Below are 15,337 nucleotides of genomic sequence, written 5' to 3'. Positions count from 1 at the left end.
AGAAAAAATCCACCAGGATGACATCTCAATTCTGAACATCTATGCCCCAAATGCAAGGGCACCCGTGTTTGTAAAGAAACATTACTAAAGCTTAAATCACACATGGAACCCCACACATAATAGTGGGAGACTCCAATAGCCCATTCTCACACCAACGGACAGGTTGTCCAGACAGAAACTAAACAGAAAAATAATGGAACTAACAGACGTTATGACTCAAATGGACCTAACAGATATCTACAGAACATTTCACACAAACACAAAAGAATATGCCTTCTTCTCAGCACTTCTTGGAATGTTCTCTAAAACTGACCACATACTCAGTCACAATCCAAGTCTCAATAGACACAAGAAAATTAAAATAACCTCCAGTATCTTATCAGACCACTATGAATTAAAGCTGGATTTCAGTAACAATAGAAACAACAGAAAACCTACAAACTCATGAATCTGAACAACTCTACTGAATTATCACTGATTCAAGGAAGAAATAAAGAAATTAAAGACTTCCTAGAATTCAATGAAAATGAAAGTACAACATACCCAAACTTATGAGACACAATGAAAGTGGTGCTAAGAGGAAAACTCACAGCACTAAATGCCTTCATAAAAAGAAATTATAGAGACCTCACACTAGTGACTTAACAGCACACCTGAAAGCTCTAGAACAAAAAAGAAGCAGATACACCCAAGAGGACTAGAAGGAAGGAAATAATCAAACTCAGAGCTGAAATCAGTAAAATAGAAACAGAGAACAATTGAAAGAATCAATGAAACAAAGGATTGGGTCTTTGAGAAAAATCAACAAACCCCTATCCAAACTAACTAAAAGGCAGAGAGAGAGAATATCCAAATTAACAAAATCAGAAAAAAAGGGGGACATAACAACAGATACCAAGGAAAGCCAAAGAATCATTAGGTCATACTTCAAAAAAACTGTACTCCACAAAACTGGAAAATCTAAAAGAAATGGATAATTTTCTTGATAGATACCACTTACCAAAATTAAATAAAGATCAGATAAACAATTTAAATAGACCTATAATCTCTAAGGAAATAGAAGTAGTCATTAAAAGTGTCCCAACCCCTCAAAAAAAAAGCCCAGGGCTAGATGGTTTTAATGCACAATTCTACTAGACTTTCAAAGAAGAGCTAATACCAATACTCTTCAAATTATTCCGCAAAATAGAAGCAGAAGGAACATTGTCAAATTCATTTTCTGAGGTCGTAGTCACCTTGATACCCAAACCACACAAAGACTCAACAAAGAAAGAGAATTACAGACCAATTTTCCTCATGAATATTGATGCAAATAAATTCAGTAAAATACCCACTAACTGAATCCAAGAACACATTGAAAAGATCACCGACCATGATCAAGTGGGCTTCATCCCAAAGACTCAGGGATGGTTCAACATACAAAAATCTATTAATATAATCCATCATATAAACAAACTGAAAGAAAAAACCCACATGATCATCTCGTTAGATTCTGAAAAAGCCTTTTACAAAACCCAACACCCCTTCATGATAAAGGTCTTAGAGAGATCAGGGATACAAGGGACATACCTAACAATAATAAAGGCAATATACAGCAAGCTGATTGCCAACATCAAATTAAATGGAGATAAACTTAAAGCAATTCCACTAAAATCATGCAAGACAAGGCTGTCTACTCTCTCTATATGTATTCAACATTGCACTTGAAGTTTTAGCTAGAGCAGTAAGACAACTGAAAGAGATCAAGGGAATACAAATTGGAAAGGAAGAAGTTGAAGTATCACTATTTGCAGATGACATGATAGTATACATAAGTGATTGCAAAAATTCCACCAGAAAACTCCTACAGCTGATAAACACCTTCATCAAAGTGGCTGGATACAAAATTAACTAACAAAAAATCAGTAGCCCTCCTATATACAAACAATAAATGAGCTGAGAAAGAAATTGGAGAAACAGCACCCTTTACAACAGGCACAAATAATATAAAATATCTTGGTGTAACTCTAACCAAACAATAAGAACTTCAAATCTTTGAAGAAAGAAATTGGTGAAGATATCAAAAGATAGAAAGATCTCACATGCTCATGGACCAGTAGGATTAACATAGTAAAAATGGTCATCTTACCAAAAGCAATCTACAGATTCAAAGAAATCCTGATCAAAATTCCAACACAATTCTTTACAGACCTGGAAAGAACAATATTTAATTTCATACTGAAAAACAAAAAACCCAAGATAGCTAAAACAATCCTGTTCAATAAGAGCACTTCTGGTGGTATCACCATCCCTGATTTCTAGCTCTACCACTACAGGGATATAGTAATAAAAACCAAATAGTATTGGCATAAAAACAGATAGGCTTTCTTGATCTCAAACATGGTATGTACTCACTCATAGGAGGATACTAGATGTGGAACAAGGATGATTGGACTGCTACTCACATCACCATGGAGGCTACCTGGAAAACAGGACCCAAAGAAAGACACGGGGATCGCCCAATGACGGAGAAATGGAAGAGATCTACATGAACAGCCTGGACATGAGTGGGGGTAATTGTGGGGCATTTACCCAACCACCCCCACAGTTCCCCAGAGGTTTCTTGAGTGCGAGCAGCAGGAAATATTAGATAGAAGGATTTATTGCGGAGAATATCGCGGAGATAAACAGATAGAAAATAAAGGATAGCCTTGAGAGGGCCTGGAACCTATTCCAACAGGCCCCGACTGTCTCTGCCCCAGGGTTTTTATAGAGACGCCAAGGGGTAGAGCAAAAGACCTCCTCCCCCAGCACAGCCAATCTCAGACATCTGCCCTCAGGCCCGTGGTCTAATCATCCTCTATGAGGACCTGCTGGGTAAAGCCACCAGGAACCCGAGAACGGGCTCCCACAGGTAATGAAGGGCGAGGGTCAAGGGAAAGAGAGCTTGGGGGAGCGGGAGAGCCCAGCTGGATCAACAACAGAGAGGGAGAACAAGGAATAGGAGACCATGGTAAATGAAGACCACATGAGAATAGGAAGAAGCAAAGTGCTAGAGAGGCCCACAGAAATCCACAAAGATACTCCCACAACAGACTGCTGGCAATGGTCGAGAGACAGCCCGAACTGACCTACTCTGGTGATGGGATGGCCAAATACCCAAATTGTCGTGCTAGAAACCCCATCCAATGACTGAGGGATCTGGATGCAGAGATCCATGGCTAGGCCCTGGGTGGAGCTCTGGGAGTCCAATTAGTGAGAAAGAGGAGGGTTTATATGAGCAAGAATTGTTGAGACCAAGGTTGGATAAAGCACAGGGACAAATAGCCAAACGAATGGAAACACATGAACTATGAACCAATGGCTGAGGGGTCCCCAACTAGATCAGGCTCTCTGAATGGGTGAGAAAGTTGATTGGCTTGATCTGTTTGGGAGGCATCCAGGCAGTGGGACCTGGTCCTGTGCTCATTGCATGAGTTGGCTGTTTGAAGCCTGGGGCCTATGCAGGGTGGCTTGGCTCGGCCTGGGAGTAGAGGACTGGACCTGCCTGGACTGAGTCTACCAGGTTGATCTCAGTCCGTGGGGCAGGCTTTGCCCTGGAGGAGGTGGGAATGGGGGGTGGGCTGGGGGGAAGGTGAGGGAGGCAGGAGCGGGGAGAATGAGGGAATCCGTGGCTGATATGTAGAACTGAAGTGTATTGCAAAACAAAAAACAAAACAAAACAAACAAACAAACAAAAAAACCAGATAGGCTGATCAGTGGAACTGAATTGAAGACCCAGAAGTAAATCCACCCACATATGGACACGTGTATGTGTGTGTGTGTGTGTGTGTGTTTGACAAAGAAGCCAAAATTATACAATGGAAAAAAATTTTCAACACATAGTCCTGGTCTAACTGGATATCAGGATGTAGAAGAATTCAAATAGATCCAAATCTATTACCCTGCACAAAACTCAAGTCCAAATGGATCAAAGACCTCAACATGAAATCAGACACACTGAACCTGATAAAAGAGAAAGTGGGGAATAGCCTTGAACTCATTGGCACAGGAGACAACTTCCTGAACAGAATACCTATAGCACAGGTACTAAGATCAATAATTAATATATTGGACCTCATGAAACTGAAAATCTTCTGTAAGGCAAAGGACACAGTCAAAAGGAAAACCAGCAGTCTATAGAATGGGAAAAGATCTTCACCAACCCCACATCTGACAGAGGGCCTGATATTCCAAATATGTAAAGAACTCAAGAAACTATATATCAACAAACCAAATAATACAGTTTAAAAATGGGGTAGAGATCTAAACAGAATTCTTGACAGAGGAATCTCAAATGATCAAGAAGCATTGAAAGAAGTGTTCAAATCCTTAGGGAAATGCAAATCAAAGTGACTCTGAGATTCCATCTTACATCTGACAGAATGGCTAAGATATCTACCTCAAGATCCAGCTATTCCACTTCTGGGCACATACCTAAATGACACTCCACCATACCACAAGGACACTTGCTTAACTATGTTCATAGCAGCTTTATTCATAATAGCAAGAAACAACCTAGATGCCCCTCAACCAAAGAATGGATAAAGAAAATGGGGTACATTTACACGATAGAGTATTACTCAGCTGTTAAGAACAATGACATCATGACATTTTCTGGCAAATGGATGGAATTAGAAAAGATCATCCCGAGTGAGGTAACCCAGACCCAGAAAGACAAACATGGTATGTACTCATTTGTAAGTGGATATTAACTGTAAAGTAAAGGGTACTCTACAGACCCAGAGAAGGTAGGCAACAAGGGGGGACACACAAATGACATTGTGAATGGGAAACAGAATAGACATTGCTAGTGAATGGGGGCGGGGTCTGGAAGGTGGGGTGGGGGATGGGAACAGGAAGGCTAAGGTTGGGGGAGGATGGAGGGAGAGAGTATGGGAGAGACAACTGGAATCGGGGGACATCTTCGGACGAGCTAAAAACCTAGTGTAATAAAAACTCCCAGCAATCTCTAAGGGTGAGCCCAGCTAAGACTCCTAGCAATGGAGGATATGGAGCCTGAACCAGCCATCTCCTGTAATTAGGCATGACTTCCAGTGGAGGGAGTGAGACCCCCAACCCAGCCACGAAACTTTCGACTTACAATTTGTCCTGACTACAAGATGTGCTGGGGTAAAGGTGGCACAGGAATTGTAGGAGTGGCCAACCAATGACTGGTCCAGCCTGAGTCCCCTACCATGTAACGGAGCCTACCCCTGACACTACCTAGAGGGCCAGAACCCAGAGGCAGGGTAGCCCAAAGACTTAGGATAGAACCAAACATGACTGGCAAAAAAAAAAAAAAAAAAAAAAAGACAATGAAATGATTCCTAATGATATTGGTGCCTGTTCAACTGTCATCAGAGAGGCTTCACCCAGAAACTGATGGAAACAGATGCAGGGACCCACAGCCAAACATTAGGCAGAGCTAGGGAAGCCTGGGGAAAAGGAAGAAGAATTATAGGAGCAAGAGGGGCCAAGGACATCACAAGAAAACCCACAGAATCAACTAACCTGGGCTCGCAGGGGCTCACAGAGACTGAACTGACAACCAGGGAGCCTACATGGGACTGACCTAGGCCCTCTGCACATGTTGCACTTGTGTAGCTTGGTCCTCTTGTGGGACTCCTAACAGTGAGAGCAGGGGCTGTCTCTGACTGTTACCTACTTTGAGGATCCTTTCCTCCTACCAGGTTGCCTCATCCAGGCTTAACAGGAGAGGATATGCCTAGTCTCACTGCAACTTGATATACCATGGTTGTTTGATATCCATGGGATGCCTGCCCTTGGTGGATGGGAGTGGGAGTGTCATACAGGCTTGCCTACAGCCTGTGCAGGCATTTTCTCATGGTCCCTCCTCTCCTCTGATGACTCTGGATTGGGTTAAGTTGCCATAAAACTAACCAGCACAGTCAGGTATTGGTGAGCACTCACAATGGCTAAGACTCCATGATGCCCGAATGTTTGAAAAAGGACAGCTGTTGATAAGAACAGGGAGTTGCCTGTATGTTGTGGAACTTTGAAAAGGAGGCAGCAGGGATGGCCAACCTGAGAAAGCCGTTTGTACTGGAGATGAGTTCACAGGAGATGTGACGCAGAGAAGTGGAGTAGAAGACCAAAGTAGAGCTGAATAACATAAGTAAAATTGAATAATATAACTGAGAAAAAATAGAAGACTCAAGTGAATGAGAAATGTGGGTGTACGTGAGTGTGCACATATGTGTGCATGTTCATCTGTGCATCTGTGTGGGGAGGGGCAGGAGGAAATGACACAAACAGCCAGAAACACACTTTTGAGACCTTTAAGGAATCTAAGGACTTTTGATTTTACTTAGAATTGTGGTTGGAAGACAGTTTATAATCTCTTTACATCACATCAATAAATAAGCTAATGTCATACTCAGCACTATTGAGGCTTGGGTGTACTTTGCTCTCCCAGGGTCATGTGTTAGCGCTTGGTTCTCGGGGGGGGGGGAGGGTGTTGCAGTTTTGAGGTGCTGGGACCTTTAAGAGGTGGAGTCCCATGGGAAATCAACAGAGTGATGCCCTTTGTTGTGGTTTGAAAGCTTGGCCCCTAGGGAGTGGTGCTCTTTGGGAAGGCTGTGGAGGTGTTAGAAACTTTGTTGGAAGAAGTAGGTTCCTTTTCCCACTATTAACTGTCCGAACAGTCTACTCAGCCCTTTTAAGCATCAGTTTTCATATCTGTAAAACAAGGAAATAAAATATTTTATGCTTCATGGCATTGTTTTGTTTGTTAGTGATGAGAGAGAGAGAGAGAGAGAGAGAGAGAGAGAGAGAGAGAGAGAGAGAGGGAGAAGAGAAAGAATATGTGTGTGCTTCTTTTTAAATAATCAAAAGAAATGACCACGTACATAAGGTCAGAAAATTTTATCTTGCTCACTTGAAGACCATGTTTACTGGTCAATAATGTAATAAATCTTCACGAAATCACATGTAAAATAAGTCTGTGCCATATTTAGAATTAAATATGCTGAAAACATCTGATGCAGCCTAAGAAATACAAGGGCAGTATAAGCCCCAAATAAAAGAGTGAAAATAAATGAAGTAAGATTTTACTGAAGAGAAATACAAACCATCGGAAACAAATGGAGAAATCACAAAATAAGTAAAAAGGAGTTGGTCAGCAAAATAAGACGTTTCTTTGAAAAGACGAATATGACAGCTGTGGTGTTAGGACCACAATCAAGTACAGAGATGACAAAGATAAAAACACCAGACGCAGGAGTGTGACTCAGCGGCGCTGTGCTGTTTATGAAGTGTCCCTGGGAGCACCGAGCTTCCCCATGGCTTGGTTTGTGTCCTAAGGCTTCAGCCTGCTGGCAGCTGGCTCTTTGAGAACACTATGTGTCCTTTTCTGCACCAGCTTTTCCACCAGGTGGTTTATACTCAGCCCTCACTGCCTCACTGTCATCGTGCATTTAAGTGACTACCGTAAAGAACCTGACCCCTACGGGAAAACCAAATAAACATTTATGTGTAAAATACTAACAATTAGAACCGGCTTCAAATGTAGGAAAAAAACAACAACAAACCACCCTGATTAAATCTAAAATGACAAAGGTTTTAAAGACAACCCTGGAGAGATGGCTCAGCAGTGCAGAGTGCTTACTGCTCTTGCAGAGGACTGGGGTTGGTGCCCAGCTCCCACATCAGGCAGCTATCAGCCCCTGTAACTGCAGTTCCAAAGGACAGAACTCTCTCTTCTGGCTTCCACTAGTCCTGCACATGTGTGGTGTACATCTATACATGAAGGCATTCACACACATACACATAAATTAAAAACGAACACTTAAAGGTTAAAAGCCATTAACAGGCTAGACTCCTGTCTAGGCTCTTTTCCTCTTTCATTAAAATAACTCTACTGTCTAACTTTACTTTCTGTTGTTGTAGTGAAACATTGACCAAAAACCACTTGGAGAGGGTTCCTTTGGTGGTCAGGTAACATTCTACCATGAAGGGAAGCCAAGGCAGGAACTCACAACAGGAACTTGGAGGCAGGAACTGAAGTAGAGACCTGAAGCTTACTGGCTTGTGTGACTTCCTCAGCCTGCACAGGGGTGGCACTGCTCATAGTGGGCTAGGCCCTCCCACATTCATCATGCTCTACACACATGCCCACGGCCAATTGGATGGAGGCAACTTCTTAATTTAGGATCCCTCTTCCCAGGTGACTCTAGTGTGTGCCAAGCTGACAAAAATACCCAAACTTTGGGAAATATTAAATGAATGATAGAGTACAGCAAGAGAAAGGCCTGAAGTTGATGATAAAAGCAAATTTTAGTTTTATCTATGATTTAATAAGTGGACATGCATCCAGGTATTCTGAGTAAAATTATAAAATCATATTAAGATTTGGAAATGAAGAAAGATAATTTAGTCAAGGTTAGTATCTGGGGTTGGAGGAAGCCCCAACATCTACCCACCTGTTCCAGCATGCAGTGTAGTATCAGGGGCACAGAAATAAACTCCTCCGGAATTGGATTCAGCAGGTCATTGTAATATCGCATGTCTACCTCGGTGGTGATGATAAAAGCCGCTGTACAATGCAGAAAATGACATTGCCTAGTTAAGATGTATTCTCTATTTCTTCCTGAAATCCTGTGCGTAAATCCAAACTGTGGCCAGGTGCTAATCAACATTGAGAGTGTAGGGGGAGGGGCTGCTGACAGCAGCGTGGAAGGGAAGGAGGGCAGCTTAAGCCAGAAGGAGGTGGCGCCTCAGCATCTGATTTCATACATGCCTGAGGGGGGAGCTTGTGGCTCTTCATATTGTGCTTTCTTCTTTCCAGGGGCTGGAGCAGTTGGAGGTGAAGGCTGAGAAAAAAAAATGAAAAGAAGTACTTTCATCAAACTTATTTTTACATTACAGATCCACCCTGAGGAGCCTAAGAAATGAGGATGTGAAAAAGCTGATCAGACACAGAACATTCCCCTGGTCTTGGTTTCAGTCATGGTACTTTTTTTTTTTTTTTTTTTTTTTAAGCATCCTTATCTTGGTGCATCTTGTCCCCTGTTCTTCAGGACATTATTATACTGATTTCCCAACAGATTTCCCACCAGGCAATTCATGCTCGGCTCTCACCATATGTCTAACCCTGGTCCCCCTCTCTCAAACCTTCTGTTCTCCAACTCCGGGGGCTGTCTTAGGGTTTCTGTAGTTATGATAAAGCACCATGACCAAAAGCAACTTGGGGGTGGGGGATTAATTTCATCTTACACTCTCTGGTCACACAGTCCAACACTGAGAGAAGTCAGGGCAGGCAGGAACTGAAGCAGATGTCATGGAGGAACATTGCTTATTGACTTGCTCAGTTTGCTTTTTTATATGCCTCAGGACCACTCAGGAATGGCATTGCCCAAAGTGGGCCAGGCCCTTAAGTAAGCATCAGTCATTAGTCAAGAAAATGTCCCACAGACTCACCTATAGGCCAATTTCAAAGAGCCATTTTCTCAGTTGAAATGCCCTCTTCTCAGATGGACATGACTTGTGCAGGGTTGTTTGTGTTCCCCCTCCCCCCAAATCTAACTAGGGTATTTGATCCCTTGTCACCTTGACACATGAATACAACACTATTAAATAATAATCTTTCCTTCTTTGTTTACTCCAAGATCTCACACTAACATCAATATCACAATACAAAACATTCAAATTTTTAAAAGTTCCAGGGTCTTTAAAAATTCCAAGACTTTGAAAGTTTAGTTTCTTCAAAAGTCCAGTGACTCTTGAATGTGGGGTCCTATAAAGTCAAAAACAAGTTAAATACTTTTTTTGTCCAGGCTCAGCCACAACTAAGTTAAAGTAAACCCAGACTTTACCAATGTCAAAAGTTAAATGCTTCACATCTGGGGTCCAAAGGGCCTGGGTATCTCCAAAGGTTCAGTGAGCAGTGCTCCTCCACGGCCTCTGCTTCAGTTCCTGCCTTGAGTTCCTGCCCTGACTTCCTCATCAAGAGAATGTGACCTGAGAGTTCTAAGATGAAACAAACACATCTCTTCTGAGCTGCTTTTGATCACAATGTTTTATAACAGCAATAGACACCCCAACTAAGGCAGTTATCATTTTGATCATATCTACTGCTCTCATCCTTCCCAGACCATGTTGGAACTGCTGACATTGTATTCCTCTTCAAAAGTTCACTTCAGGAAAGATGGCAGAAAATGAGTCCTGCTATATGACCAGGATCTTGCTGAGTGCAAACACTGGGGTTATTTTGTCAATTTTCCTCTTGCTCTACATGCTAGCCATTGCCCCCTGAGCTGACAGCTGGTTCTTTTTGTGCTTCTCTATTGCTGTGGTGAAGCACCATGAGCAAAAGCAACTTGGGGAGGAAAGGGTTTATTTGGCTTACACTTCCACATCTTTCTTCATCACTGAAGAAAGTCAGGACAGGAACTCAAAGAGGACAGGAACCTGGAGGCAGGAGCTGATGCAGAGGCCATGGAGGGGTGCTGGTTACTGGCTTGCTCAGCCTGCTTTCTTATAGAACCCAGGATTACCAGCCCAGGGATGGAAATACCTTCAATGGCCTGGGCACTCTCCATAAATCACTAATTAAGAAAGTGCTCTACAGGCTTGCCTACAGCTAGACCTTTCAGATGACTCTAGCCTGTGTCAAGTTGACATAAAACTAGTTAGTACAAGGAGCTTCATAAAGATCTCAACACAAGGCTTTTAATGCTTTCGCTAGGGGATGTTTCCTTGTTCCCACCCTCACACCTCAATACAAGAAGCAGTAGTACACCAACACAGGTCTTTACTGTAACTTTTTCTTCATATGCTTTTTGAATATGAAAATCAAGTCACTCAACTCCATCCTGGAGCCTACTACAGACACCCATGCCTACCTCTTGAATTGGCATTGTTTCTACCATGGTTTTCTCGCTAACCACTTGTGGAACATTGATGAGCTGCATGTTTTCCAAATAGTGCTGGTGCTGCCTCTTCCAGTCCAGGCTATCGTACATCAAACAGGCAATGTTTTCGAAAATCTCGGTGCCCAACTCGAGCTAGCAGTGAGAGAATCATTGATAATCCATCAATGGTTTCATACTCTTAGAACAGATAGAATGTTTGTAACTTTCCAGAAAAGCCTATTTCCCCTTTTACAGGAAATCAAGTCCCCAAATCCCAAAATATTGGATTTTAGCATTGCTAATGGAGTCTTCATGCATAAACTCTTCAAGCCCTTTTTATTCACCACAGAGGTTCTGATGCTGCCCAATACTGTAAGAGGCTGGCTCATGTTTCAGTGCAGTGAAAGGCAACCTACTCACTAGTTTCTATAGTGTGCTCCATATGCTCGGTGTTTTGGATCCTAAAGCACGTTAGATGATTTTGACACCTTTGGCTGAAGACAAGCAGACAAGCAGCTGCTTGCCTTCCTATGCAAGCATGGAAATGAGCATAGTGGGATTCCCTCACTCGGCTCTGTGTACCATCTGAGTATGATACAGTCTGTGTGTGATCAAGTTTCTCTCTTTCCTCCTTTCTTTCTTTTCACTGAGCTGGCTTTCACCTGCAGTCCTGTTAGCAAGAAGCTCAAAGAAATCCAAATCACTGCTTCTACAGTATCCACAGTTTTTATGAGCTGGCAAGCCAATTATAGATCTGCTATGATTATTACTTAAGCTTTCATTTCCTGGAGTAGGAAAATTCTGGGATGGCTGTGTCTGTCTGTTTGGAAGCGGAGAAGCATTGAGTAGGCCACTCCTACATCTGAGTTGAAGAGGTAAAGTAGAATGGAAACCCTCTGTGGGGCCAGTGACTCACAGGCTGGCAGACATTCAGGGAAATGCTTGGATCTGTCCATCATCGCCCACCTGACTGTTCTTTCCCATACTCACATCAGGACTGATGAGTTTTCAGTTAAACTTCAACCAGGCATCCTGTGCCCATCCACATGCTGGCACAGAAAGACAGTTTTCATTTTTATTACCAAAGGAAATACAGTAACGTTCCTGCCCAATGATCCATTAGCACGGCCTACGTAATTCATTTTCAAATTTATCAGTAAATGATATGCTAAAGTCTGGCAAATTGTTTCAGCAAGCAGGATTTACCTTGAGATGTTTCAGATGTCTTACATGAGCTCTTAGCTCATCCTGATTGGCATTTACTTGAGGTAAAGCTTTCATTACCTTAGTTTAGCACAAGTACAGCCTGCTTGTTTGAGCCAAAGGATGCCAACGCTTTCCTTCATGCCAGGAGGAGAAAAGACTCACTCACAGCTGGCTCCTAAAGCAGATATGAGGTCATTAAGAACTCATAGATAAGAGTGCACCATCATGGACCTAGCCTGCTTATATGAAGCAGCCTTATCACATTTACGCTTATTAAGTGATCCTGAGTTTAAAACGGACTATGACCTTCAATATTAAACCTAATGGCCCTTTCTCCTGGAATTTAATTTTATTGCCGAGTCATTTTTGAGGTAGACCTTCCCCATCATCTTCAGTGATGGATCTTTCACTCCTAGAGACATGCCTAAGCTGTGGTTACTGCCCTTGGGTACCAAACAAAGCCCTGGCATGAAGAAGATGCTCAACAATGACTACAAATGAACTGATAGATGATCAGAGGGACCAGCTGGGCAACACAGCCTATGGTTCTTTGGAAGAACTGAATGTTTTCCAGGCCCAGTTGGACATACTAACACTAATTTAGTTCTGAATTTAGGAATGTTCTACTGTAACTAGCATTTAAAGTAATATTTTTTCAACATAAAATAGTTTTTCTGAAGTTAAATTATCATGTAAAGTTCACTCTGTATTTGCTAAGATATTGAGTATAGCCACGCTTCCTTTCTTTAAAGTGGAATGGATGTACCATCAAGCTGGTATCTTTCCATGCCATGCTCTGAAGAGCTATGAGGATCCCCTTGCTGAGTAACCAGAGCTCCCAAAGAGCACGCATATATCAGAGCCACTCACCAGAAGCCATGTTGGAGCAGTGTTCTTACCCTTAGCCACCACCAATTGCCACCCGGAGTTTCATCTCAAGTTGATCCTGGTTTAAAGACCTTCCCACAAAAACCTTTCCTGTCCCTCTGTTGCTCACAGACATGTAGCAATCAAGTTAACACACTTCCATTACTCTCAAGGTGAGTCCGACAAACCCAAGTAATAACCTCAATTCAGTGACTTTACCAAAAAATGCATGTGACCCAAACTCTTAGCAAACAGAAAAATCACTGTATAAGAGCCTTGCTACATTTTATTAACAAAGTAAACAACTTAAAAATAAATGGAACGGAATGATCTATGTCTTCTAATGAACAGAGAGCTATGGACATGGGGGTAAGAAGCAGGATGCTGTGGGTGGTGCTGAGTCTTCTGAAGTTGTGACCATAGCGTTGGTGCTCACCTGAGGATGCAATGGCATAGCCTCTATTTGGCGCATAGGACCTTTTGTCTTCTACCATCATGTTCCTGAGGTTAAAGAAGACCCGTGGGAAAGCACACTCACTTGTGGAGCTACAACAGGCACTTGGTTTGAGGATGTGTTAGCATCCTCCTGGGAACTGTGCTTCAGAAATTGCATGATGGGATTTCCTATGTCATCCTGAACAAAAATACATGCATGTGCTCCCCTCCCCACCCTATCCCCGTGTAAGTGTGTGTGTGTGTGTGTGTGTGTGTGTGTGTGTGCGCGTGCGTGCGCGTTCACGCACATGTGCACACATGCATGTTTGCATATGGGTTTATATGTACACATATGCATGTTGGGAGGCCAGAGGTTGAAATTGGGTGTCTTCCTCAAGTGCTTTTCACCTTGTTTTTTGAGATAAGGGTCTCTCACTGGAGCTCACTGATTGGCTAGTCTGGCTGGCCAGTGAACTTTAGGGTTCAGCCTATCTCTGACCCTCCAGTGCTAGGATTGCAGGTATATGCTGACATTTCCAGCTTTTATGTGGGTGCTAGAGATCCAAACTTGCATCCTCATGCTTCTGCAACAAGGGCTTTAGGAAATGAGCCATCTCCCCAGACCCCCTATTAGAGGGGTATGCAGCCATACCCTGGTCCAAATGATAGAAAAAGTGGTCCTCTAAGTTGTAAATGTGTGGATATGTGAACAAGGGGGAAAAGCCCATGTAACACGAATCTTAAAAGGTCTTATTAAATTTAAAAAACTTCAGAGCCAGCTATTGGGGTAAATTCTGAAAGATCAGAGAAGCAGAACAAGCCACCACTAACCTCACCTTGCCAACACCTCAGCCAGTCCTGTTTCCTCAAAATGGAAGCCTCTGAGTCTTCACCCGAGTAGATCTCAGCTGAACTGTTGCTAAAAGCCTCAAAGCTTAAAAGCCTTAAAAGTTCTTGGTCCTCACGCTTTATATACCTTTCTCCTTCCTGCCATCACTTCCTGGGATTAAAGGCATGTGTCACCATGTCTGGCTGTTTCCAGGGTAGCTTTGAACTCACAGAGATCCAGATGGATCTTTGCTTCCCAAGTGATAGGATTAAAGGTGTGTGTGCCACTGTTTTCTGGCCTCTATGTCTGTCTAGTGGCTGTTCTATTCTCTGGCCCCAGATAAGTTTATTAGGGTACACAATATACTGGGGGACAGCACAAGCCCACCTACCAAAAAGAGTAGAAAGTTGATTTTGGTGTGGGGATTTGGAATTCCAGGGAAAAATCTTTTTCCTAGATATTATCTCAACAAAATAGGATGGAACATTCCTAGCACTCCGTCTTTGGAAATACCATTATCTCTGGAGGAGGTAATTGTGCTGACTCAATTTAAAAAGCACCAGTAAAGATCAGATGGAAACAGATCCTTTTCTGAGTCAGATATAGACAGTAGGAAGGAGAAAGGCAAAGCAGGAAGTCTGAGGACAGTGGAACAGAGGAAGACATGGAGTAAGCGGTTTTGCTAACACCTGCAGCCAGCCTGCATACAGCTTCCTAGCCACTCATAGCACAAGGCTGATAGTCCTTCTTGATGTTTAATGCTTCATGCTGAAAGATTTTTTTCTTTACAGTGGAACTACCTAATGCTCTTTATTCAATTCCTTGCTATTTGAATCCTTGCTATCCTTAATAGTTTGACTATACTTTCTCCTTTATTTTTTGAGATTATAATTAATTAAAACATTTTTTCCTTCCCTTTCTTCCCTCTGAACTCTCCGACATACCTTTCTTCACTCTTCTTCAAATTCATGACCTCTTTTATCATCAATTATTAATTGCATGCATATACATATTTGTATATACATATATAATCCTAGATAAAACTTGTTCAGTACACGTAATGTTACTTGTACGTATGTTTTCAGAGTCGACCATTTGGCACCAGACA

The 15,337-nt window shown here is 42.4% G+C and overlaps 1 protein-coding gene across 3 annotated transcripts in view; it reads right to left on the bottom strand.

The window, feature by feature from the left end:
- The window catches only part of Spag17 (sperm associated antigen 17), a 236,044-nt gene that overhangs the window by 121,947 nt on the left and 98,760 nt on the right, over positions 1 to 15,337 (bottom strand). For all 3 annotated transcript variants that reach the window (XR_009379872.1, XM_059265953.1, XM_059265952.1), the window contains exons 8-10: positions 10,884 to 11,045; positions 8,780 to 8,852; positions 8,463 to 8,575 (exon numbers count right to left, since the gene is read on the bottom strand). Coding sequence is in view for 2 of the 3 variants with exons in the window: in XM_059265953.1 (XP_059121936.1) it covers positions 8,463 to 8,575; positions 8,780 to 8,852; positions 10,884 to 11,045 (348 nt within the window). In the remaining variant the exon portion in view is untranslated. The remainder of the gene's footprint in view (positions 1 to 8,462; positions 8,576 to 8,779; positions 8,853 to 10,883; positions 11,046 to 15,337) is intronic.

This window comes from Peromyscus eremicus, chromosome 6, assembly GCF_949786415.1.
Source record: "Peromyscus eremicus chromosome 6, PerEre_H2_v1, whole genome shotgun sequence".
Classification (NCBI taxonomy): Eukaryota; Metazoa; Chordata; class Mammalia; order Rodentia; family Cricetidae; genus Peromyscus; species Peromyscus eremicus.
Note: the sequence above shows the minus strand (reverse complement) of the source record. Positions and strands in the feature narration are given on the sequence as shown.